Source organism: Ochotona princeps, chromosome 11 (assembly GCF_030435755.1).
Source record: "Ochotona princeps isolate mOchPri1 chromosome 11, mOchPri1.hap1, whole genome shotgun sequence".
Classification (NCBI taxonomy): Eukaryota; Metazoa; Chordata; class Mammalia; order Lagomorpha; family Ochotonidae; genus Ochotona; species Ochotona princeps.
The window spans coordinates 23,735,369-23,762,848 of NC_080842.1; the positions used below are offsets into that span (position 1 = coordinate 23,735,369).

Genomic DNA, 27,480 nt, shown 5'->3' on the forward strand with positions numbered 1-27,480 from the left:
TTATAGGTGAATTCTAAGACTTTGCAAGGAAGATCCTTGTCTCATGCTCAGTGGAGGTTTTTTTTAATATTAGAAGCATATTTCCCATGCAAACAAGAACTACTGTGAATGTTGATCTTAACAAGTATCGCTCTACAGCAAGAAAAAGACTATTTAAATATATCTGTTTCAGGGAGTTGTCATTTAAGAAAGGAGATACTGTCTACATCCTCAGGAAAATCGATCAGAACTGGTATGAGGGAGAACACCTTGGACGAGTGGGCATTTTCCCCATCTCTTACGTAGAGGTATGGCCTTTCCCCACCTCCCCCACCGCTTGGTTGACAATGGCTTCAGAAATCATGTGTGAGAGTCAATGACTGGGGTAAGCATCTGGCACAGTGCTTAAGATGGCACTCAGGGACCAGCATTGTGGTGTGATAGGTAAAGCTCCCCCCAGCCTGTGACCCTGGTGTATGAATACCGGTTCATGTCTCGGTTACTCCGCTTGCAATCCGGCTCTCTGCTAGTGGCCTAGAAAGGCACAGAAGATCACACAAGGGCTTAGGGTCTTGTATAGACCTGGAGTAGCAGATGGAAGACATCTCTGTGGCTCTCCCCTCTCTCTCTGAAAACATAAATTATAAATAAATACTAACTAATAATTAATTTGAAAACTGATGCTGCTTGGGATGCCCACATCCCATATCAGAGTGCCCAGGCTCACATCCCAGCTCTTCCTTCAACTCCAGCTTCCTGCTGACACAGACCCTGGGATGGTGGCATGAGGCTACCCAAGCACGTGGGTCTCTGCCACCTCCATAACAGACTGGGATTGAGGTCTTGGTTCCTGTCTTGGCCTGATTGATTGTTGTGGGCATCTGAAGATGTCTGTCTATCTCTGTCTCTCTGCCTCTCTTCCTTTCAAATAATGTGTTTAAGAAGGCACGCGTGTTTAAGTTGAGTCTTTGTTAAGATGAGCACCACAAAGAATCAACAATGTTTTTCTTCCACAGAAGCTCACACCTCCTGAAAAGGCACAGCCTGCAAGACCACCTCCCCCAGCCCAGCTTGGAGAGATCGGAGAAGCTGTAGCCAAATATAATTTCAATGCAGACACAAACGTGGAACTGTCCTTGAGAAAGGTAACCTAGTGCATTCGGTGAGACTATATGTTTTCTCTCTCTTTAATTTTTAAAGATTTATCTATTTTTATTGGAAAGTCAGACATGCAGAGAAGAGGAGAGAGAGGACGACCCTCCATCCGTTGGTTCACTCCTCAATTGGCCCCAATGGCCGGAGCTGAGCTGATCCAAAGCCAGATGGGAGGTGGGGCCACCAGGACACAAACTGGTGACTGCATGGGATCCAGGCGTGTGCAAAGCGAGGACATTAGCCACTAGGCTATAGTGCCGGGCCCAAGACTGTATATTTTCAAAACTAAAGTAAGATACCATCTTCCTTAGCCATTTCTGTTTCCCACTTATTCTTCAAACAACTCCTGAAGGTTGAAGGCTGCCCAGTGCCACTGTCACCTCCTGGCCCTGTGCCCTTCCAGTTGAAGTGTGGACATCACTGTGGGATGCTGAGCTTCCTTCTGCCACCTGCCTCACATCCTCTTCCCAGGGCACATCAGGCCAAACTCAAGTAGACATCCATGTAGGAGCCATAAAAGGAAAGAACATTTTAATACACTTGAAGATACAAGTTATTCTGTTGCCTCATCATTCAATCTTTTTGAAGCACAATGTCCCCAAACTAGCTTTTCTTTGTATTGCAAGCAAACAGGGACCCTCATGTAATGTGGAGCCCTCTTCCCTAGGGAGTCTTCGTGAAGATCCCACTAGACAGGGCTGGTACTTGTTATCCTGCTCTGGGCCTCATGACTGACCCAGGTTGCACTAGCAGTCTAACCAATGATGGTATCTCTCTCTCTCTCTTTCTCTCTCTCTCTCTTTCTCTCTCTCACTTTATTTTATACTAGTACATATTTTTATAACACATTTCCTAATTTTCTATGCAGGGAGATAGAGTTATTCTTCTGAAAAGAGTTGACCAAAACTGGTATGAAGGTAAAATTCCAGGAACCAACAGACAAGGCATCTTCCCTGTGTCTTACGTAGAAGTCATCAAGAAGAATACAAAAGGTGCTGAGGACTACCCCGACCCTCCGATACCCCACAGCTACTCTAGTGACAGAATCCACAGCCTCAGCTCTAATAAGGTAAGATGTTCTGTTATATCTACTTATATTGAGGAACTGGGAGTCGATCATCAATAAGTGATGTTGGGAAATTACACTACTACATCATGTTATTCCAAAAAAAGGAATGTATATAATAATGTTTCTACATGTGTAAGTGCCATGTCAACACATGTAATTTAATTTTTCCCAAGTAGATTTAAATGCTGGATTTTGCGAATACTGTTTTCAAGTCATAATATTGAAAAATAAAGAAGCAGTAGTATCAAACATAATATGATATAGATCTGTATTGTTGTATACATACATGTATATATAAGATTTATGAAAGTTTTTTAAAACTTTGTTATTTTGGCTTCAATTTATATTTTTAAATTATATCACATGGCTATATATTAATATGCATATTATTTACATTAATTAGCATGTGATTTTAATATAATGTATGCGTTTACAATACTACATCTCAGAAGGGTGCATCTCGAGAACAATAGCAAAATGCTCTAAAAGTTTCAGGGTTTTTTTTTTACTAGAAAGAAGAAAAATCCATTATTGTGGATTGTTGTTAAGTCCAACTTTATTTTTTGGTTTTGGAAAATTATATTCCAGATCCACTCTTTTCACATGTGCTAGTAACCAAAGTTGATGTTGTTCTCAATATGCAATTTAAAAGAATTTTCTTCTTGAATTGGTTAACTGGAAAAGACTGTTCTATTTTATTCACAATGTTAATTTTTTTAATTTTTTCTTTGGATGTATAGAATATTCGTCTAATAGATGGTGTTTAGAGATGGTGTTTCTCCTTACACAAACCTCAAAGTGTAAAGCTTTAAATTGTTTGGGAATATCAAAGTATCATAAAAGTATTTCCCAACATTTAGAAGATGTGTTAAGATATGAAATTTATTAACAGTTACTTAGTTGTGATTGAGGTTGAAGCAGAAAAAGCACCCATCTAGAACTCAGTATCAAAGTGGCAAATCAGACACAGAAATGTGATGTCATTTCCTGTTCCCTGACAGAGAGCATCCCCAGTGACTTAAACTCCTCCTTGAAAATGAGTTTTAGAAGAATTTCACATAAGCAAGTGAGCTAAGCAGCTCCTATCTTAACAGAGGCCTTTTCCTTCAGTTTATCATTTCTTTCTATTTCTCCTGGTCCTCCTTGAATCCCAGTTTCTCTAGTCCCTGTGTGCTATAATCCTGTGTCACTGGATAACAGAACAGTTTGATCCTATTTAATTTTGTGTGTTTGGTTTTAAAGTTTTCAGAATCTCTTAAGTGCATTTATTTTATGATCAAGTCTTAGCACCAAAAGGTCAGCACCCTTCCTTTGGTTGTTCCTCCTGATAAACAGAAAAAAATAAAATCTTCATTCATGCAGTTGCGTTTTCCTCCATGCACTCATTGTAAAAGAACTGCTAGGCCAATGAAAGGTAACTGTGCATTGAAATAAATCATCATAAGGAGGAAAAGCAAGTTCTCCAAAGGCTTATTTAACATTAAAATTCTGTTTTTATGCACCCTAGTTCACAGCAACAATATAATGTTTTAGTTCACTGTGCTTTAAGTTTCATTACAAATCCAAGTTACCTTTTCATATCCTTCTATACTATTAAAATGTAAACATTTCATTACTATTCAACTACTGTATTTTTCTCACCAATGAAAAAAGTGTTGACAATTTTATGTCTATCATTTGAAAGCAGCATGTAAATGGTTTCATGTTGCCTGGTAAGCCATGCTGTGACGTCACAGACCCAATGGAGGAAAATTCTCAGTGTGTTACACTGAATCGTTTTCAGAAATAAAAATATGATGTACTTTCATACAAGAACATCTAAAATGCTGTCAATGTTATCTGTTCTGTTTTCTGACTAATATCTAAGTAGAGGAAAAAACTCCCTAAGGATTTGTGACTCACTCTTCGACACTTTTGAATCACATTTCTCTAGGGAAGATAAATGAGTTGATATTTTTTATGATAGCTTTCTTCAATATAGTAGAATGCAATGCTAAGGCGTTTGGAAGACCAGATAATTATATAACTTTTATATTATAGGTATTCTGGGTTACTTAACTTGACTTTCAGTATAAATGAGTTCATTGTAAAACTAGGTACTTTTAACATGTTAGCATGTATCCTGGTGACTATGGCGGTAATGACACCAGAGTAATAACAGACAGCAATAGTGCTGATGGTAGCAATGGTGATAATGCAATTTTAAAGGTCATTCTTATTCATCCACATAATATTTCTGTACATGAGAAAAAGCAAAAGTGTAAAGGAATGACCTTGATTTATTATGTATTTCACAGACTTTCAAAGTCTGATTAGACACTTTCATGTTGCATGACAAAAAGCATAAGTAGAAATCCAGCCAGTAAAGGGGCTGCTGTAGACCAGGGAGTGAAACTAAGGGACTTTGTCTTTCATTAGAAGGGCAACATCTACAGGACCTGATAATAGTTACTGTCCACCCAGACTCATGCTGTGCAGCAGGCAGCACTGTCTTCTGTCCCAGGAGAGATAAATACACAGAATGTTGCCAGGTGGCACTTTTAGGATTACTTTTAATGAGTTTGGATGAAAATTTAAGCATATAGTTTTGTGTACAAGATAAAAAATACATTCTAAATATTAAGATATACAGAAGTACACTCCTTACACCAGGAGAGTAAGCTTCGTAAGTTCTGTCTCCTCGGGTTTACAGAAGATGTCACACCAACCAGAAAGTCATAGAAGTTAACATTGCCATTTAGTGCTCCTGCAGTGTATAAACATTTACTTCATTTCTTCTGTTTTTAACTTTGAAGTAGTAATTGTGTAAGTTCAGTTTCATTCTGATCATGGGCTTCTTGAAAAATATTTTTGTTAATGCATGAGTGAGAATACAGTATTAGACCATATGCTGTCATTGCCTTGTGAACATAAATGAGCAAACTGTAGGAGATCTTAAAGGTTGAGCCCTACTGCAGAAAGAAAACCCTAACCAAATTCAGGCAACAAATAAAGCTCCACTGTTGATTTTCATGATCCATGAGCATTTCTTGAAAATCATTTACACCAATATTGAGAAACCATAAGATCTTTTCAATGTAATCCAAAATAGGTCGGCTACTAAGCTACAGTTCCTAAAGTTTTAATCTCTGTCCTCATAAACTCTATAAAGTCTTTATCTTTTCATCTGATCTTTTAGACCCTTTCCAAAATAGTTTCACTTTTCAAGTAATTTCCTAAATAACATAAATGATTTCATGTAATCAAATTTTAGCAAAAAAATCTTCAAATGTGTGTCTGTGTTACTATTTTTATATGCACTGCCACCCCCTTTCCTGCATTCCTGTCTCTGTGTTTTGATGCTTTATTGTTATTTTCTTCATTTGTTTTTAATTTATAATTCCTGCTGGTTTCTAAATTGGCATCGCATAAGCTGGCCCCTTTTCCGGGGCCCAGAGCTTCACCAGGGTCAGCTAAAGCAGCTCTCCAGGGAGTGACCCAGGGGTGGCTGCCCCCACCACACACCTGGCCATCAGCAAACCACACGGCTCCAACTCCATCTTCTTTTCTGGACAACTTGTTGTACGAATTGGAAAAATTCAGTGCTTTAGCTGTACCGACTGACCACGCCCAGCCAAGTATCCCGGAGGAGATCATCCTGGAGATTAAGGAGGAGCCCTCTGGCCCCCTCCCTTTGCCGGCAGCCCCTGAACCTGCCGGAACACCTCGTTCTCCCTCTGCTTCTCCCACCTGGGCTGTGACTTCAGCTGCAGCGCCCCTTTGCGATGCAGTGTCGCTTCAGGACACCAGGAAGGCAGCCCCAAATGAGTCTTCAGATTCAAAACACGTGAAGAGGGGTTTTTCAGACCCTAAAAAGCTGCCTGAAATCCTGGGTGATAAGTTTGTAACCACTGCGTGCGCCCAAGTAAGTCCTTTGCCTATAACCCTTCCTGCCATTGGAGAGGAAGAAGAGGAAACCTGGGAGGGGGTCATGGCAGGCATCCACAGAGGACTACCAGAGAATCAAGAACATGAACTGTGTGGCAGGCCCAGTGTTGCAGCGGAGACGCAAAGCCTACACATTGAAGAGGAGGAGAAGGAAAAGCTTAACCACTTAGAGTACCCAGTTGCTACTCCTACAGGTCTTAGGATCCCTAAAGAGGACAACAAAGCCGCCCAAGCCAGTAATGAGGTATTTTCATGTCGCCTGATTACTGTAGAACTAACCAGTCTTACTACAGTTAGTTAGTACAGTTAATCATATTAATAAGTATCTATTTTGATCTTGCCCTAACGTAACAGGTTTCCTGACAGAAAACAAAAACGTTGTATAAGTAAGGAATACAGGGGCATATTTTGTGAGAGTAAGCATACCACAGAATCCAATTTTTTTATGAATATAAATTTGTATTTTAAAAGTCATTGCAATCTGTGCAGTGTAATATTGCAATGTGCATAATCATATCCAATAGTCAAGCTCTTATCACCTTACTATTCTAAGAACTCTCATTTTACAATGACATTAGGCGATGGCTTTAACCAACCAGGGAAAAATATTCTGAAACCGTACCTTGTGAACTACTGCATTTAAAGAAAAAAAACTGACTTTCATTGACTAAAAAGCAAAGATAATTATTGGCAAGTATTGAACTTAGCATATCATATTGAACATATCTTATCACCATGCATTCAAATAACTCTGATCTCTTTTTCATTTAGTTATTTTAGGGATTTTTTTTTTAGCCTTTAATAGATTCAATATAGTCTCCATTATTTATTTACATTAAACTCTTTAAAAATAAAAATTACTTAGAAAACCCCATAGCCTGTTATTAAGGCCCTAGTGATAATTAATATAAAGGCACTTGGCCTAAAAAAAAAAAAGTTCCTGGAGATAAATAATAATTCGTGCACTTGTGACCCCTGCAACCCACAAAATCGTTAGGCTTGCCTGTTTTCTCACCCAGAAGGGAAATGTCCTAAGTTGTTAACTTATAAATGATTGTTAAAATAGCAACAACTTAATCTTTCACATATGTATTCTGTGAATTAAAAAGCAAGTATAGTTTCTGGCAAACATTAAAAATCCTGAGATGAAAAGAATGGTTCTCATTACACCACTTGGCAAGACATTTTCCTCCATGATTCCTCAAGTTCAAAATAACTCAACCATGCCTGGGTCTGAGTAACACTACTTCTGACCAAAGATAATTCATTGCAGTAAGTCAAAGTTGTCTCTAAATCAACCATTTCAATAATGGATTTTCTTTTTCATTGAACCAACATCAGGGTGTGCTTGGGTGCATGGCCTGGTTCATAAGAAATGCGGTCTGCCTGGGCAGACACTCGCCAGGTGGGCCATTGCCCTCGAGCTGAGAGCCTGCTGGTCAACCAGCTCATACCGTGCACACAGTGGTCCTAACCACTCTAGTGTTGTGACATACTGACTATGTAATACCTTCTGCAAACAAATAGTGAAGGACCCTTGTAGGATTTCAGGTGACATTCCCTCTGTGTTCTAAAGAAGCCATCATATAAATGTCTTATAGAATTGTTCAAATCTCCAGCCACATACATCCAAAATATTAAGTTTATTGGGAAGCTGAATCAAATTGGAAAGAAAAGGTTCCTGCTTTCAAAGTGAAACTTTTTTGTGAATGTCACTTTCAGGATTTTTGAGAACTTTGTAGTAATTGATCTTTGAAGGATATTCTCTAAAACGCATTAGCCTCTCCCGGACACAAGCATAATTGCTTCTTGTCTCTCCTCGATCTTTAAGCCACCCTCATTTTCTTCGGGAGATGGGACGACTGCACCTTTTCCCAGCTGTCTGCTTGCCTCCCCTCCATTCCATTCCTCTTTGACCTCTGCTTCTGACCTGGTCTCCACACTTTCTCAGCCTTCCCAGCCCTCCTCTCCTCCTGTCCTTCCTAAATCCTCTTATCAACAGGAGATAAACTCACCAAAACCTAAGGTAACTGCATCTTGAGTGTGGTTTACTGCATGTCTTTAAATAAACTTCATTAATTATGCATATGCACTTAGATTTGTCTCATCTTACAAGATCTAAAGAGCTCTGTGAGTGTTGATCACTAACTTTTAACATCATTAGCATGGCCTTTAAGTCAACACTTTGCAGAGCAGCTTTACCCGTATTTCAAATAACAAAACTAAAGCTCATACCATGATAGAATGTCATCATTAGATTAGAAGAAATAGAAAGTTGAGTCAGCGTGAGAACCATCACATGCAAAGATTTCATCTTTGTGCCTGTCGCCGTCCAGCACTTCTTGGTGGCCTCGTGGCCTCCTGTCATTTCTGATCCATGAGCAGATTCTGCCAAGCCTGAAGGCAGGATGGTTGGGCGAGGTTTTGAACCCCATTTTTCAACAAATACAGGAAAAAGAGGATGCAGGAAGGATGCTTTTTTGAAGCTGTTGACAAAACATCCATCTCAGCTTTGCAGGCTGCAGCTCTGCTGGTATTTGATGCCCTGAAGATACCACTTAAACCTTGTTTTAGGAAAATGGATGCCTGGCATCAGAAAGCCTGAAATAGTCCATGATCAAAGACAAATTTGTTTTCAGAGTGATCCTGAAACTTTTTCCTTTAGACAAAAGGCTTTGGATAGTAGCCCTCACACAAGTTCAATGTTTTGAGCAGAAGATAGGAGTCTCTAAGATAAGCAACACTTTATGGGTCTGATTGAACCCAGACCTAAACAAAATAGTGCCAGGGCCTGAAAAGCGGCATTTACACTCTTGAAAATCCCTGTCACTACATCCATCCATCTCAGCACATCTGTGAGATTGAATTTAGGTGTAAAATTCAAAAGGGACTTTCAAAAAATATATATTTATTTTTATTGGAAAGGCACAGTTGCAGAGAGAGAGAGATCCAGAGATTTCCTGTCCACTGGTTCATGGACCAAATGGCTACAACAGCCAGAGCTGGGCAAATCGTTTTGGGTTTTTTTGTTTTTGTTTTTGTTTTTGTTTTTCAAGATTTATTTATTTATTTATTTATTTAGATGATTTTTACATAGTTACCTAGGGTGATAAGTGTTAAGGGCTATAGGAAGGTGGGTGAGACCATTATTTCCACATTTCCTTTTTTTCCTTCCTGTATATGGGGGACAAGGGGAGATAAAGGAAGAAGCCACACCAGAACCCAAATGCCTCTATACCCTGGGATGGAGGACAGTCATCCAACACCTTCCCAGGTTTCCCGCTGTGGGGCATGCTCAGAGGGTCCTGCTTAAGGTTTTGATAGGTCAACAGTTCTGAATTATTCGCCACTACAAGTATGATGACTCTCTACAGAATCCACTGGTTTACATAGTCTACCTAAGAGTCTCCGTTTGCCCAGGTATTCACTACCAACACTTGGCTGGGGTAGTTGGTGAATTTGGTCTGTCCTCCATCCTCTGTTGTAGTACCACGTGTCCTCTGCAAACTCCAATGTACTACCATATCCTCCATGTGCACCAGGATATGCTGTCCACTGCTCCATCTAAGCCACTGAGGAGGCCCAGCTATGACATATAGACTCCACAGCCAGAAGATGGAACCTGCAATTCTCTTCATGGTTGGGGTTCTGAGTCCAGTAGTTCAGCTGGGGGGATCCCTACAGAAACTTCATCTGAGGTGATCCCAGACCTAATTCTTGTGTGTGCTTGCCAGTACGGGTCCAGCACAGTCCGTCGACCCAATCAACCTATGCACATGTTGGTGGTTGCAACTTCTGGGGCAGTTCTATCTCCAGCTGTGTCTTCTACACAAACCAATTGGTGTTGCAGCCCAGCCCAATCCTGCCCACCACACACTTGGCCCTCACGCAAACCAGTGGGAGCTGCAGCTCAGTTGGAACGACCCACAATAACTCCCACCAGGCCTGCCCCCAGTTTGTACAGCAGACTGGTCCAGTCTGTCCCAATCCCATTCAGCTCTCATACATGTCAGTGGGCATTTAAGCCTAGTTCAACCCAACCAGCCTCACTATCCAGCCTGCACACCTGTCAGCAGGTGCCACTCTCTGTCTAGTCAGAGTGGCGACCTAAGAAAGAAGTGACCACTGTTTCACTACTACTGGGCCCACTCCCACTCCCGGATCTTGCACTCTCTTGGTGGTTCTGAAGTTTTACTTGATCTAATTTGCCACCGCCCCCCAATGCCAGCATGTGCCAGCTGATACTGCAGCAAAGTCCATTCAATCCACACCCACTCTGGCTTGTGCATGCACCAGTAAGAACAATCAGCCCAACCTGGCTATCCCCTAATCTGAGCTGGGCCAATCTTAAGCCAAGAGTTGAGAACCAGGAGCATTTTCTGGATCTCCCGCATGAGTGCAGGGCCCACGGACTGGGGCCAGATTCCACTGCTATCACAGGCCATTAGCAGGAAGCTGAATCAGAAGTGGAGCAGCCAGGACTCGAACAGGTGCTAGTTTGTGATGTCTGACATCACAAGTAGAGGTTTACCTGATATGCCACTGCACCAGACCTGAAAGAAACTCTTGGGGCAAAAAAAAAATGGCATGCTTTAAAACCAGTTGCTTTTTCTTTGACTTTTTATCTCATCTGGCAGAAAATAATTAGGAAATTTTAAAATAATGCCAATTATAATATTTAGGGATTTGCCTTTTTCTTCTTTCTAATTTTACTTTTAAGGCCAATGTGTTTGTTTCTTGTCTTTTCAACTCTTCCTTCTGCCTTGTCAGTGGGAACATTATTCTTGAATCAGAGTTCTCCAATGTAGAGAAATGGAGGGAACACCTTCATGAAATTAAGAAAATTTTAAAACTAGGATTTAAAAAATATTTATTACATGAAAGAACCAATCTCGTTTCTTTCATTCTTTAGGTTTTAATTGCTAGCAAGAGAGTAACTGAAAGTGTTCATCACAAATACATTTTTAAAACTTGCTTAATAGCTACATATAAATATGAGGGAAATGCATGAAATTCACAAATTGTATATGATTAAGACATGGTGCATGAATTTAAAAATCATTTTGCAGTAAAATAAATCTGTCTCAATTCAGTTTCCACGAACTGAGCCCTCATGGCTTATTCCAGATAAATACAATAGGTTTTTTTCTTCATAAATTATATATATATATATTTTAAAGATTTTATTTTTTATTACAAAGTCAGATACACAGAGAGGAGGAGAGACAGAGAGGAAGGTCCTCCGTCCAATGATTCACTCCCCAAGTGAGCCGCAACGGGCCGATGCGCGCCAATCCGATGCCGGGAACCAGGAACCTCCTCCAGGTCTCCCACGTGGGTGCAGTGTCCCAAAGCCTTGGGCCGTCCTCAACTGCTCTCCCACGCCACAAGCAGGGAGCTGGATGGGAAGTGGAGCTGCCGGGACCAGAACCGGCGCCCAGATGGGATCCCGGGGCGTTCAGGGCGAGGACCTTAGCCGCTGGGCCATGCCGCCGGGCCCCCATAAATTAGATTTGAGAGGAAATGTTTTTTAATCTCATTGATTTTTTTAAGATTTTTATTCTGAGTTTTCTAAACCTTATAAATCTGTTTTTCTAGTCATAGCAAAAATAAGTTGACTAAAGTTATTCATGTTTGGCAGTATAAATACAAGTTGAATCAACTGCATATTTGAGGCCATTATTATAGTCTACCCTCCTACTGACCCAGGAACAAATTGTGCCAATTTCAGTACTTAAGGAAATTTTTCCATTTTTTCCATTCCAGGAATGTTGTAAATTATGAGCTTTACCAAGGTTGGAAGCAACCTAGACCTGAAAGCAAAGAGAAAAGAAAATTTTAATACTGTTTTAGTAAGAATAATATAATATGTATGAAATCATTACAACATTTCTATCAAACTCTATCAATCATTGTGTAATTAGCCAACATTAATTCAATGTCATTTAATTCTTTTAAAGTATTTTCTAAGACAATAAAATTTGTCATCTGCAATCCAAAGTCTTCCATAAAAGTAAAATTTACTACTGCTTTATAGATTACAGAATGAATTATGAGTTTGGAATATAAATCTAAATCCAATATCTTCCCTAGTCTTTTGAGCATCTGTTTTTGAAATAATGGCTTTTCAAAAAAAACACACACATTATAAATCTCAACTCCTCTGTGAGCTGAGCTTTGAATTCCTTCCAAGAAAGACATGTAGGCTATGGATTCATGTTTGCTGTAGACATGCATCGTGCAGAGATAGGAGGCTCTCAAATGTTTTCCAAGATGCTCAATTGTTGGAGTTCCACAAGGAATTCTCATCACCCTAAAGCAAGTTCATCAGAAGGTTACCCCCCTTGAGAACGTGCTACAACATGAAATTAGGCCCCAAGTCCCCCAATACATGTATGTTCAGGTGATTTTTCGAGCTGCTATTTATTCACTTTTTTTTTGTCTGTGAGCTTTGATATTTATAGAACCCTCATACCAGTCAAGATAACCGCAGTGCTGTTATAAACCTCAGAATAATCATAGCTTCGACAAGGTAAACATATGATTTTCTTTCACATAAATCATACCAGTATGGTGGCTCTCCCATCATCACAGAATCGAGGAGGTGCCATTACATGTTGACACGTTGTCCTCAAAGAGAAGCCTCCACCTTGCAGCACAAAATAGCACCTGTCTCTTCCTGGTTGTCATGTGCAGGGACAACAGAAGAGAAGCAGCTGTGTTCTCTCCCTTGAAGCCACTTCTCAGAAGTTGTATGTATCCCATCTGCTGGAATGTAGCTCATAGCACACCCTGGCACCAGGAAATATAGGAAAGACCATCTTTATTCAGAATGGCCAGGGCCTACCTACTATCCCGTGTCCTAGTACTGAGAATAAAGATGAGAATGGATATTAGAGGACATCAGGCCACATTCTCTGCCACAAACCACAAGCAAAACCTCTAAACACGTTTTATTTCATCTCAAGAGACTGTGGACTTGAAATCAATCATTACTAATGATAGTAAAAGTTTTTCTAGATAAAGATTAAGAAGGTCATGTGCTTTTACTGAAAAGCCTTTTAATCACAAAAAGTTCTCTCAAGCCAAACCAGATACCAGATAGTACACTGAAAGATCCTATCTGCTATTGGAAAGAAAATAAAATACACACACAAGAAGGCTTGCTTATTCATTGTCATATTTCAAAGTCTTACTTCAAAGGAATACCGAAACAATCAAGCTTGAATGAACACCATATTCAGTGCTTAATTTATGTTTCACTATCATCCCTCAGCCATACCAACTTTTCTTATGTGTCCTGTTAGAAATTTTGCCTTTCCCTACTGTTCAACATGGTCCATGAAATTTACTGATAGCACAGCAGATTTTCTGATCCACCTTGTACTTACTGTATAAGCACAAATAAAGCATCTCAGATATGAGGGTTTCTTGCACCCAGTTGTTAAGCAGTCAAAGAGGTTCCATTTTGCATATACGTTCTTGGCCACCTACAGCACATGCACACCTCATGAGGATACCAACTGCCCTGTACACACTTTTTTTTTACAATGCCTGTGAACAGCAGCTATGCCTGAGGTGTGGTCCCAGACTGAGCATCCAGAGGAGCTCTCCTCATGCTGTGAATGTTCCCTGCCCTGCTACGCTCAGGAGCTTGGCATGTGGTGTGTGCATGGAAAAGACAAAGCAGGAAAACTCTGGAGAGCTGTAGAAGGAAGCCGAGAACTAACTCACTTCTATTGGCTTTTCCAGGCTGATTTAAAATGCGAGCTCTTTGTCCTGGGTAAGCCTCCTCGTAGCCCAGTGATGTCTAGGAGATCCTCCGGCTCCCCTGTCAGAGGGCTCAGCGCTTCCCACAGGGTAGGGTCAGAATGTCCTCATTCTGGTTGTTCGAGCCACCTTATTTCCCCATTGGCTGGCTTTTCCAAAGTTGTCTTTGCAGTGAACTGGCAGTTGAGGAGGGTTGGCAGCAGACACCCTCACGTCTGCTGAAGTGGCCGACTGCCGATGAGCTTAGACATCAATTCAGCGCAGCAATCCTATCCTAAGTCTTTGGGCAATGAGATTCCTCTCACCTGTGTGGTTTCCAAACCCCAACAAGATACGGTCAAGTTCTCCAGTGTACGAATAAGGATATGGTGCAGATCGTGTTCTGTGTCCATTCTCTGTGTCTGTAGGAAATTGTTGCTTCCCAATCATGGTTTTTACTGCAAAGGACAAATCTGTTGCAATTATAAACTGAACTCACACACTTTCAGTAATGTTTGTATCTGTGTCCTTCAATTCATTCGGACTTTTAGAAATCCATGATCTTTGTTTCAAAATATTTTGTTGCCCTGGTGATGTGTGCGCTATCCACTCCCCTTTTCTGGCCAATGCTGTTCTCTAGACTCTTGGCACTCCCAACTTCTCGCCAACTTTGAATTTTAAAACTCCATTACTTTTCCTTTAAACCTTAATTGTGTAACAGCCATTGTACTTTAAAATAAATGGATTCCCAGTTGGTACTCTCGATTCTGAGGAACTCAGCCCAGAAGTCTGGGGATTTTCGTTTGTGCCTGAAGATTCACCAGTCCCTGGAGTGGGCTGTCTGAATCATGTATTGTGCAGCTGTGGTTCTGCATGTCAACTTCTCAAGGGTTCAGTTTCAGAGAAATTTTCCTTTTCAATTTTTGGAAAGATGCAAATGCTTTTCTGTGTTTATGTCGTTTTGTGTTTTTTTGCTTTGTGTACTCAGATCTCATTTTGTTGCCCTACAGAGAGAGGAATGTTGGTTTGCAGGGAACTCAATGTCACTGAAAGGAGTTCAGAGCCAACACAGAAAGGAAGTGTTTCCTGTGGTTCATACATTCCTGAGTTCCCATGGTCAGTGAGATGGCAGGCTTGGAGTCACCTTCCGGTCTTTCTTTGCCAGATTTTTACATTATCTGTTTGTATGTTACGCACACATGTGTGAACTACACATATTCTGTTTCCTTTTAATTTATGCAAAGTTGCATTTTACCTTTATAAGAAGCGAAAGTAAAACAACAGACATAAGCATAGCACCGTGGCTCATTCAACTCTGGTTGACAAGCACTGCAATTGAAAGTTTCAGGGGAAAAATCAGAACTTTAGAGCTGCTTATATTGCTTTCCATGATCTTTATGCATTACGGTATAAAGTGATAGCCTTTATTTATCCAATGCTGCGTATCACTCACCCTTCGAAGATGCATGTGTAGAAGTTTAGCTGGCCAGATGGCTTTCAGGAAGCCTGCATCTTATCATCTGACAAAGGAATTACATATTACACTGATGCCAAAGATTCCAGGAGATTTCAAACTGGTTTCTTTACAAACAGTGGCTTATGGCTAGTTCTGGCTTTGAAAATTAGCCTGTGTTTAAAATACATGCCTCTTCTGTCTCCCTCTCAGTTAACATTAAACAACAACAACAACAAAAACAGTACTACACTGTCAAGTAAAACGTGAAATATTTAAGATACAATGGAAATGGCAGGATGGTTTATGGATTTTCTAAGTTTTATCATAGTCCTAATACTAATCACAGAAATATAGGCATGATTTAATAACATCTCTACCAGTAGTGCTTGTGACGTGTTGACTTGAAAACCCTCTTCATAAAACCTAGGTTCACGTAAGCCTCCCTGAATGTCACAGATGTACATTGTTCTATTTTTATCACCAAACTACTGAGAGGATCTGAGTAATATAAATGACTGAGCAGGTGGTGAAAATAGAAATAAACACAGGCCAAAAATACTGGTGCCTTCTTCTTAAATTTTTCAAACATGGGGAAGGAGGAATGTGGTGAGAAAAGCAGAAAAGCTGCCATCCCACCTTCTTCTGTGATCTTTAAACTAGCCTTTCAAAGTGAGTCCAGGCAAAAGGCACTTGGCAAAGACTGATCAAAGGCCGCGAACAGCTTCCAGCTTGTTATTGCGGCGTATGACCGCTAGGTGGTGATAGAGTGCAGACACGTCCTAAAGGAAAGGCAAAAGTTAGTAGACAGGAGTAATTTTCTCAAACACCCAAACCGAACATAAACGTCTGCTGGATGGACAAATTAAACCCCTAAAATAACTATTTATACCATGTATTCCATCATAGTAATCTTTCATCAATGAAGCGTGGGAGTCAAGATTACCATTCTGTTTTTTTTTTTTTTTCTTTTTCTAACCTGTCATGTTAAGAAATTACCCAGTATCTTGAGGCTTTGGTCTGCTAAACTGCCAAACAAAATTGAATTATTACCGTTATTGTTTTTACATGACAGAGAAGTGTGAAAATCAACTGGTAAATATAATGTCCTAACTCTCTCACAACTGATTGTGCCAGCCAGGCAAATGAAAGGACAGAGGAAGCAGAACTACAGAAATGGGAATTCCTTTATCAGCTCTCAGAGAGAAACAAAGCTACTCGTCCTGTTCCCCAGTGAAACCAGAAATAAGCAAGCTGAGGTGTCTTCCCAAGGCCATATGGTCATCATTGCCAAAGCCGGAATGGAACAGTCCAAGCCATTTTATCCCTCTGCAGGTCAAATGCTCTCTAAATGAATTCATTCAAGTACTAATTCAAATAATTAGACCAGCTAATTTTACCAAGTGCTGGATGTCATGCTATGAAAGTGAAAACTGTCTTAATTTAGAAATATTAAAATGCCTTCAATACGTGGAAATAGACATACGTTTTTATATCACAATGAAATATATTTTCCACAATGTTCTCCCCTAACACCAACTACCATTTTGTTATTCGTAGTTTTGTTATGCATTGTAAATAGTGCCATACTTGTTTCGGTGACAGAACATTAGCTATCCTGGTGTGTGATTTAAAATGTAGCATATTATATATTTCCTAAAGGCAACTTTTGTGTTCCTGGCATTTTGGGGGTCACTAACAAGAGCATTTTCAAATTAATGTGGCCCTATTGCATACTGTTTGGCCAGAAATTTTACTCCCTGGAATTGATTCTAAGGAATAGTTAGTTCAAAACAAGAAAATGGTTCTTAGTGCAAAAATTATTTGTAGCATTTTTATTTTATTTATTTCAATGGAAAAAAGAGTAATCTTTAAAAACAAAAGAGAGAGAAATGGTTAGAAGCATCAGGACATATAAACACATATGAGGGCGCATTATTCTAAGGACATTAAATAAAATTAAACCAAGACATTGTTAGAAAGTCATTCTCATGACAGCTGATATATACAAATCTTATCTCTGCATTTAAACATGTATTTATAAGCTTGATTGGATGAAAACTTGAAGAAGTATAACAGGAAACAGGCTTACAGAGGAGTGATAGATATCTTTAATATTTTGTTTACTTAATAACATCTGGAATTAAATGACTTTAGAAATGGCTCAAACAATATATCCTGTATTCTTAATAATAAATACAGTGTTCATAATTTTGTGTTTATTTACAGGAATAAATTATTTCATCTTGTTAAGTCATATACATATCCAGTGGTTCTATCTATATTTTTAATTTTCTGTGTTCAATGCATGGACTTTTGAGTAACGCTTCTTAGAGCACAGCTAGTACATGCTCTGGTACTGTAAGCACTTAGTGTCATGCTGGAAAGAGCTTGCACAGGAAGTAGGTGGGTAAAAACATTGGACTGGGGTTGATCAGAGCATCCAGGCTTGGGCCAGTGAGTTCCTGCGTGAATTTTCAGTAGAATATTTCCATCCTATGAATAACCCCTAATGACCAAGACCTGGCTCAAAGGTCTGAGGACACAGATCTGGGAAGTGTGTCGTCATCAGAGTCAAGTCTGTAACTGCAGGCAGACTCTGATTTTGTCATTTGTAACCATCACTTCAAAAGCATGCTTTGGAAATGTTTTATAAGTGAGTTTGTGCATTTCCCCCATAACAGATAACGTTTAAATAGTCTGTAAGTTACACTGAGTTTCCATTTTCAACAAACATGTTAACTTTCATTCTGTGAACTATTTATGCTAATGTATGGGATGCCAAGGTTTGTCATTTCCAATATTATAAGTATCTATTACAGATACTGGTCATGATGCTTAGTTTAAAAAGCAAGGAACCTCTTTTGAGAGTTCAGTGCACTGGGAATTCCTACCAATGTTTCTCTTCGAAGGTAAAATGTTACATGTTACCTGGATATTGTTTGTTCCGTTCTACTTCAAGTTCTCTGTTTCCTCTTTTTAAACCTGCATGTGTCTGCTCCACATGGAGAACAGAGAATGTCAACTCAAATGTAGCATGGGCTGTCTGCCATTGAGATCTTCATCTGTGCTCTGTGTGAAAAAGGTGTTGGGAGGGACAAACTGAGAGAGCTTGTGAATATTCTGTTGTTGCTCTAAAAGTGCTCATTTCCTGCTTGTCCAAGAAAACGCTGAAGTATAAAGTTGTATGAAGCCGTCTGTACCTTTTATTCTAGTGTTCTGACGTCCATGTTCTTGCCATATTCCTGGCCTTTGAAAAATCAATAGGACTAAACCCCAACGTTTACTAAAATCTTGCACAGACTACAATGTATTCAAAGCATTTGAACCTGGATTATTTTTACTTGACTCAAAGCATCTTTCAAAAAACTTCAATTATTGATTATGCCAAACCCCTGTATTTTTTTTTCCTTTTGGTTTTTTACAACAGGAACTATTAAATGTAAAAAAAAAAGTACCATGTTATTATTCAATTATCTTGTTGTTAGTATCAGTTTAAACACTGATGACACTGAACATCATTTCATTTCAGCCACAGCGTCCAGTGTTTACTCATGAAAACATCCAAGGTGGAGGGGAACCGTAAGTATCTTCCTTATCTTCTCAATTCAGTGCTAACCTTTGCCCAGTGGGTAGTGGATGCACCAAGACAGAAGCTGCAGAAAGACCAAAGTTCTAACATGGGGCTTCCTAAATTAAAGGAAATTGCAAGTAGTCCCACCTTTCATGACAGAGGTAGAAGCTCATTTTAAGAAGAAATTCATTATTTTGGAGAATATTTTGATTTATATACAAGGAAAAATTCCAATGTTGCAATGATTCCTAAGATTTATAAATCTGTTTCTCTGCTCTATGGTTGTCTGAGGAACAGTGGAGACTGTTAAAGCAGATCCAGCTGGAACAGTAGTCCCAAATGGTTATTCATGACAAGTCAAAATTGCATGCTTTGACTTCAAACAGAATACTAAAACACTTTCATTTACTTACACTTTACTTCCCCACAGCACCAGAAAAATGTCTTTTCAAATATTCCTCTTTTCTGATGCGAAAGTTTAATTTCTCAGAAGGTATTACACATTGTCTTTAATGATTTTCTTTCTTTTTTTTTTTTTTTCTCCATTTTTCTCATGGGAAATGCTCGGAAGTCAGTTTCCTTTTGACCTTTTGCCCACAGTCTGGAGTTAGGAGCAAGGCCCTTGGGAAGTAACATTTACACTCCTAGCCTTACATGGCTGTGCGAGCACACACAGAGCTCAGGGTTACTGCCCAGGCTTTGCCCACCTGGGCAAGAGCCGACTACCGAAACTCCAGCTCCTGGCTGGTGGTGTGGTGCATGGATGGGCAGGTACATCATCTTCAACATCCTGCTTCCATCCTGTCTCCCGCACCCTTTCAAAAGCACAGTCTCCTGAAACCATTTCTCACAAAGCAGAAGCAGAAATGTGTTCCTGTTGAGCCAGTGCCTGTGCCACAAAAAGAACCAGTTAGAAGTAGCCATCATTTAAAACTCCTCTTAGGTGGAAAACATCAAAGTATCTCTAAGGTTTTTGTTTGTATTCTCAGGTATGCAAATGATGATAGGATCACAACACAAAAACTAAATTCCAGGGCTATTTCAGCTTGTTTCATTACCACTGCATTTTATATTCAACAGCTTTTAAGAAACTCGTGAAAAAAAAAGGTGTGTTAATATGTGTGTGATGTACAACCATAGTCATTCAGTTGGCACAAAGTAACAGCACTTACAGATGGGAGACAACACATTCTCAACACCCTATTTTGGACATTCAAAAACATTCTTTCTTCGATTTCTGTTTGGCTCAAGCCTGAGTTAGGGGATCATAAGTTGTTATTTCATACCTTATGAATCAAAAACCAGGTTTTAAACAAAAAGAGGGACTTAATGTTATATCCCTACAATTCAGGGTTTCAATGCAATATATTACAGAGAATAGTGCAAGGTAGAGCTTCCACTTGGGCTCAGCAGTTTCTATTTATAAAAACAAATCTCTTCTTGAGCCATCCTGACCCCACAGCCATCATTCATATAACCAACACACCTTAGGAAACAGCATTTTTATTATTATTGTTATTATTGTAATTCAACTTTGTTTCCTGTCGTACAGCACTGATTTTGAAAGCCAGCAGAGGTAGGAGGATTTCCAGAAGGTTTTGGTTATGAATGCAAAAATCTCATTTATTTTGTTTTGTTTCGTGGTCTAATTAAATCAGAATGGTGAGTCCATTGTGACGAGTGTGCTGGTCTTCATCATACAAATACCCAAGTAGGAATCCCTGCCGGTTTTGATTTGTTACTTCTTGGGACCTTGCATTTCTTGAAGCAGCTGGGGTTTGTGGCTTTCCAAAGGCCTGTCTCCATCTGTGCTTGTAGAGGTGCCGGCCTGAACTTGCGTTAGGCCAGAAAAGCCCAACCAGACAATCAGTTTTCCCCAAGGGAAGGGGGCAGGATACACCCATGCAAATATTGCCCACAAGGAACATCTCATGCAGATATGAAATTGAAGAAGGAACCTTGCTGAAATCACTTTTCTCACGAGTACATCCTTCTTTTGAGCGGCCTCAACATCAAATCTTTCACAGGAATAGCCACAGAACATGCGTGGTTTCCCTGCCCCCTTGTCCTGGTACCCAGCATGCTGGAATTCTGGCTGTCCTCTCTTCTTCCTCTGAAAGACCTCACAAGTCCACACGCAGAAGAAAAGGAGTAGCCAGAATGACTTCCTAGTGTTGGAATTGCAGGCTTTGGTGCCAGCCCAGACAAGACAATGTTTTCTAGAGAGGCTGTCAGGCACCACCAATTACCAGCCCTTTCCCAGACATGCCTTCAAACTAACTGGATTCATATCCACCAATCAGAAAAATTCACAGCCAGGCAAGGAAGCCAAGAGATTCATATTCCTTAAAACATATGATACCATGGGGCCCGGCGGCGTGGCCTGGCGGCTAAAGTCCTCGCCTTGAAAGCCCCAGGATCCCATATGGGCGCCGGTTCTAGTCCCAGCAGCTCCACTTCCCATCCAGCTCCCTGCTTGGGGCCTGGGAAAGCAGTCGAGGACGGCCCAATGCATTGGGACCCTGCACCCGCGTGGGAGACCTGGAGGAGGCTCCTGGTTCCTGGCATTGGATCGGCGCACCGGCCCGTTGCGGTCACTTGGGGAGTGAATCATCGGACGGAAGATCTTCCTCTCTGTCTCTCCTCCTCTCTGTATATCTGACTTTGTAATAAAAATAAATCTTTTAAAAAAAAACATATGATACCAGAGTTCAGGAACTAGAAAAGGTTTTGTGTACCAACATCAGACTTTCTGGCTCAATAAAGGAAATAGAAATAAATCAGTTATGTTCTTCAGCATTATTCAGTATCATGAACTTTTTAAATTTGGTCTTAAAAAATCCAAAGTGCCTTAGAATTTGATTCTTATTTTCTTTTTTTTAATTTTTTTTAAAGATCTATTTATTTTTATTGCAAAGTCAGATATACAGAGAGGAGAGACAAAGAGGAAGATCTTCCGTCTGTTGATTCACTCCCCAAGCAGCCATAATGGCCAGAGCTGCACTAATCTGAAACCAGAAGCCCAGAGCCTCTTCTGGGTCTCCTACACGAGTGCAGGGTCCCAAGGCTTTGGGCCACCTACCCTCACTGCTTTCCCAGGCCACAAGCAGGGAGCAGGATGGGAAGCAGGGCTGCAGGATTAGAACTGGCATCCGTATGGGATCCCCGAACATGCAAGGCTGGGACTTTAGCCGCTAGACTACAGTGCCAGGCCTTTTTCTTATTTTCTTATAGTAGCAGAACTACCTAATTGTTTTTAAAGAACAGCAACTTTTAAAAATTTACCAACTTTTAAAAATTTACCAACTTTTAAAAAATCTCAGTAAGTGGTAATACTATAACATTAATACTATTAAAAAATCTTCTGTTCAATTACATATCAAATTCTTCCAAATTCATATCAAATTCCAATTACATATCAAATTCTTCCATCAAATTCTTCCATCAAATTCTCAGCTGCTACAGTTTCTGCCTTCGCTTTCCCATGTGTCACTCTTTGTTGATACTCATGATACAGGCAATTTTATTCTCATAAATCCAATGTCTAAACTCATTCCTGATCAATGTCACTGTAATTTAGCTTGTCAAACAGTTCAGACAAAGGGGAGAAGAAAAGTGGTACCATGTTATTAGTAATAATATTTTAAGGAAGAGTTTTTAAATCAGTTTCTCCAGAACCTATCTTTAAAGGAACTTGCAAAATATAATTTACTATTTTGAATGGGTTTAATAGTAACTGTAAGAAATACATCCATTCAACTTTAATTATAAACCCTCTGATTCCAACTATAAAACTAACCTGTTTTAGAAAATTCTTTCAGATGAAAAAAATAATCTCCCTTTTTGTAATAATTATTATTTTTTTATTAATTACGTTGCATTATGTGACACAGTTTCATAGGCTCTGGGATTCCCCCGTCTGCTCCCCGTGCCCTCCCCCCATAGTGGATTCCTCCATCTAGTTGCAGTATTACAATTCAAATTAAGTCAAGATTTTTTTGTTGCAACCATATACCAAGCATAGAGTCCAGCATCTTATTGTCCAGATAATTTCAACAGTTTCTTGGGGAGACCTTCTCTGGTCTGAAGACAGAGCTGGCAGAATATCATCCCAATCAATTAGAAGCCCCAGCACAACCTCAGCAACAATTTACAACATTATAGAGTTCATTGACATGGTATTGAGTAATCAATACGTTGTAACAGTGCAAGTTCTTAACCACATCTTGTGACTACTTCATTGACCCTTCAGTTTTTGTTTGTACTCAGCACCTGCTGCTATACACCTGAAAGTGGCTATAGGGTACTATTCAGCTGTCTCGTGTCTGTTTTCATTTTAGTATTTAGCAGTTTATTGTGTTGACGCATAATTTTGCTGTACTTGATAGATTTTAGGATAGTCTAAACTGGCTTATAAATCTAACAAGGCCTTTGTCAACAGTTGAGGTGCAGAACAGTTTTAGGAGGGGTGTGCAGAGAAATCTTCCATACCCTAGTGAGGATTAACTAACCTTTGTGTCCTACCTAGTAAGGTATATGTGGATCCCCGTTGATCGTTTCCTGTTTGGTTCTAAACTTTCCTTGAATTTCTTTGACGATCTATTTTGGAGTGGGAGGGGGGGCCTCTGGGGCGATCCTGATGATCATTGCAAGAGAGGGTGGGGATCCAACGCTGGAGCTAAGCAAGGACCAGAAGAAGCTCCTCTCCCTAGTCCCGAAGGAAGTTTGCTGTTCTTCTGTTTCTGCAGATCTCTCAGGGCTCCTGGCTGTTGTTCCGATGACCTGGAGTCCTGTGAGGAAAGATTTGGGCCTGTTCCATCCCATGTGGTAGATCCAAACGGGGCTGGGTGACCTCGGAGTTCTCAGCCTCCGAAGGCACTCCAATTCCCTGTGGTCTCCTTGTCTGTTGGGATGTGGTCCTTGACGTCCATACTGATAGTCCTTGGTGAGGATCTGAGTCTTCAGGGGTGGGATACAAGCCTGCTCCTGTCCACCTGCTCCACTGTGGGTCCCCCCTGCTCTGTGCATATGACCTCCTGTTAAGACGTTGTCAGGATCGCTCCTGATTCCCCCTATATGTCTTTGTAATTTAACTGTTGCTTAATGCTGATTCGAGTCTGTTGTCTATGAATTACCTGTTATGATTCTGATAGGTTATACCTTATGTCTTCTTCACACATTCTAAGGAGATGGAAGACTTCCCTGTTCTTCCACCGCATTTCCGAATAGTTTAGGGTCTTAAAAGTATATTAGGTTTTACAATTCTTTGATGCAGAACATAAGCAATCTGATTCACATTAATTATATGTTCATTGATTACATCACAATATCTTAATTATTAGATACAGGCTGTTTGGGGTTAAAATAATATTATAATACATGGGTACTCTTTTCCGGATTGACATCCTTTCATCTTATATTAAGGCAAACATGTGGTATTTGACCTTTTGGGATTGGCTCATTATGGAATGATTTGGAAGACGTGTGTGAAAAATTTTCTCTAACTGAAAAATATCAATAATATTTATTTCACATTGTGTGCTTTTATTTAATATCTTCATAATATGCATTATATGAGTGGATCATTGAAATGCAGGTCTGACTTACAAGTGTTAAAATATTTAAATCAAACTCATGAATGAATACTGAAATGCTCATGAATATCTTCATTGTAAGCTTTAAAATATTGTTAGTTTATTTCCCATTGAAGTCCAAAAATCCCTGTTTAGTTGGCATCCTTACCAAAGATTTACACGGCCTAATATACTATGTTAACAAAACAAATATTATGCACCAAATGAATATTACACTAGCTTCTAATAGTTAGACCAAAGTGTAAAGACTGTGTTCTAAGTGTACCCCTTTGTGCTGTTTAAGGTTTCAGGCTCTGTATAACTATACTCCTAGAAATGAAGATGAGTTGGAACTCAGAGAAAGTGACGTCATTGATGTGATGGAAAAGTGTGATGATGGATGGTTTGTGGGTATGTGTATACTTTTTTTACAGAGAAATGTGGCCACTTTACAGTTTGCTTGAGTTTGTTCACTTGCATGTTTTGCTGTGATAGTCAGCTGATCTTTGAATTCATGATGCCCTTGAATTCATACGCACAGTGTAATCCCAAGGCCATTATGTCTTTAGTATATTTTCAGATTTACTCCCTCCTGTATATGTGATTTTATGCTAGCTTTATTTCCAACTCAACTAAGAAAATAAAACTTTAAATAGTACCAACCAGGGAAGACTGAGATTCAACAACAACAATAATGAAAATGTTCCCCGGATGAGAAATATAGTGCCTTATGCATGGACAATGTTAGTTGTCAGTAATGAGAATCTGATTTGAGAGGGAGTGAAATTAAGTGAGCAACTCTCCCATTTCCTGTGCCTGGTGTATGTGCCCTGAAGTCCCATGATTCACCTTACCTTTAATTTGCAAGAAGAGAAGTTCCAGCCTTACCATTTAGACGGTAACCCTATTCTAAATGTCTTAAAAGAGGACCAGAGGTCTTCTGAGGGGTTGGGAGGAGTAGCGGGGAATTGCTTTCACTCCCATGTACTGCATAGCAGAACACAGAGGAAGGACAGTGAAGAAGCACAGGCCAGGAGGGAGGGAAGCAAGAGCACAGGTACTCAGGGACGGCTGCAGACGGGTCTATCCATGATGGGAAAATGAAAGAACTATGGCCACCTGTGCCTTCACATACCTCTGATATTTTTTAATAAAAGAGATTAAGTTTTATTTATTTCAGATAGAGAAAGAGAGAGAGATAAAGGGATAGAGAGAGAGGTTTTCTATCTGCTGGTGTTCACTCCCCAAATGGCCACAATGGGCAGGTCTGGGCCAGGCTGAAGCTCATTGTTTCTTCCAGGTCTCCCAACTGTATTCAGAGACCAAAGCACTTGGACCATCCTCCGCTGCTCTCCCAAACACATTAGCAGAGAATGAACCAGAGCCCAAAGAGCATGCAGAGAACAAACCAGTGCCCACATGGGATGCAGCAGCTTAACCCACTTCACTAACATGCTCTAGAAGAAAAATGAATCAGCTTACAAACAGGCCAAGAAAGAGTGCAAATGAGAAACACAGGTTGAAAAACTCTTCACCCTATTCACTGGAATCTTCAAGAATGAATATATCAACTTTTACAACAAATTTCGTAGGAATCATGCTATTTGAAACAAACACAATTATACATTTGGATGAACTCACTATGTCAGAAATCACTCCTGGGACAGACTCATCACTTTCAAATAGTAATTAGTCCTTTTTTTTTCCTGCTTTACTGAGTAAATTCTTCAACATTTCTGTGTTTAATAAAGCATTGTGACAATGCTATTTTTAAAAAGAGGATGTAGCATTGAGCATGATCTTACAGGAGACAGGACTGTTCCACAGCCACAGTGCCACCACTAGTGGCCTCATATTCACTTGTGTCTTGGAAGCCTCGTGCCCCGGAACCAGCTGTTGCTCTTGTTCTTTCCCGCTCCACTATAACACTGTCAGTCTCATATTTATTTCTGAGTCCTTCTTTTGCTTAGCAGCCTAAGCAACTAAACTCTATGGCCTCCTCCCCAGCATTCTTGTCTTCCCTTTCGTTTATGGCTAAGAGGCCATGAACATGCTGGCAGAAAAGCTAAACTTACTAATTTTGTCTTCCTCCCATCTTAAGAGGTTTTTTTATTTCTCTTCCTTCCCAAAGCTGTTAGGTCCTGCTCTCTCATGAATCCTTAGAAATGGAAAGCATTCTAGCCCGCATATACAAACTGACATTTCATTGCCGTTACACCTTTTCATTTATTGTTTCTTTTTTCAGGAACTTCGAGAAGAACCAAATTCTTTGGTACTTTTCCCGGGAACTATGTCAAGAGGTTGTGAATTACTCTCCCTCCTTATTTATGCCACATTTCAGCAACACATCTGCATACACTTGCCCAAGACATCCCTGCAGGCCTCGTGTTTTCATGCTTTATGGTTTCCAGTGTGACACCACCCTCTCCACCTGCTGCTACTGAACCACCAGCAGTGTAACTGCCCCGTGTGCCCTGGGGAGACACGACAGACTGGCTGCCTCTCGAAACTTTGAAAAGTTGATGTGTGGGATCAGAAAGAAAGTTATTCTATTGAAAAAGGATAAAATATTTAAGGCAAAAAAGAAAGAAAAAGCAAAATGCCTCCGGGAGATGTTCTGACGGCGTTGGTTCTGCTTCAGCATCTCTGGAAGACGCGCTTCCCCCAGGCCACCGGAAGATTGTTGATTCTGAAATGCTGGGGTTTGCAGTTTTACATTCTTAGCTTGCATTTGCCTAGTGTCCCAGTTTACACAATATGACAACTGTACTTCAGCTATTGTTTGCCTGCACTTGTATGTTGTAATATGCACAGTGATTATAAAATCTAAAGCAAGAGTAAGAACGTTAATTAGGATGGGTGTGATTTTGTTGACTGAATGTGAGTTTTCAAATGGAAGTTTTTTTCTGCACATATTTTGGGGGGCGTTTTAGAAGTGCAAACAGTAAGAGCCTTAGGTCATCATCATGAGACTACAAGAGGGTTAGCTAGACTACAAGGG

The 27,480-nt window shown here is 40.0% G+C and overlaps 1 protein-coding gene across 16 annotated transcripts in view; it reads left to right on the forward strand.

The window, feature by feature from the left end:
* The window catches only part of SORBS2 (sorbin and SH3 domain containing 2), a 188,267-nt gene extending 161,285 nt beyond the window's left edge, over window positions 1-26,982 (forward strand). For all 16 annotated transcript variants that reach the window (XM_058669909.1, XM_058669899.1, XM_058669900.1 and 13 more), the window contains 6 exons: window positions 173-287; window positions 996-1,124; window positions 2,003-2,203; window positions 18,865-18,914; window positions 24,784-24,890; window positions 26,725-26,982. In XM_058669909.1, coding sequence (XP_058525892.1) covers window positions 173-287; window positions 996-1,124; window positions 2,003-2,203; window positions 18,865-18,914; window positions 24,784-24,890; window positions 26,725-26,786 — 664 coding nt within the window. In that variant the 3' untranslated portion in view covers window positions 26,787-26,982. The remainder of the gene's footprint in view (window positions 1-172; window positions 288-995; window positions 1,125-2,002; window positions 2,204-18,864; window positions 18,915-24,783; window positions 24,891-26,724) is intronic.
* The last annotated feature ends 498 nt before the right edge of the window (window positions 26,983-27,480 follow it).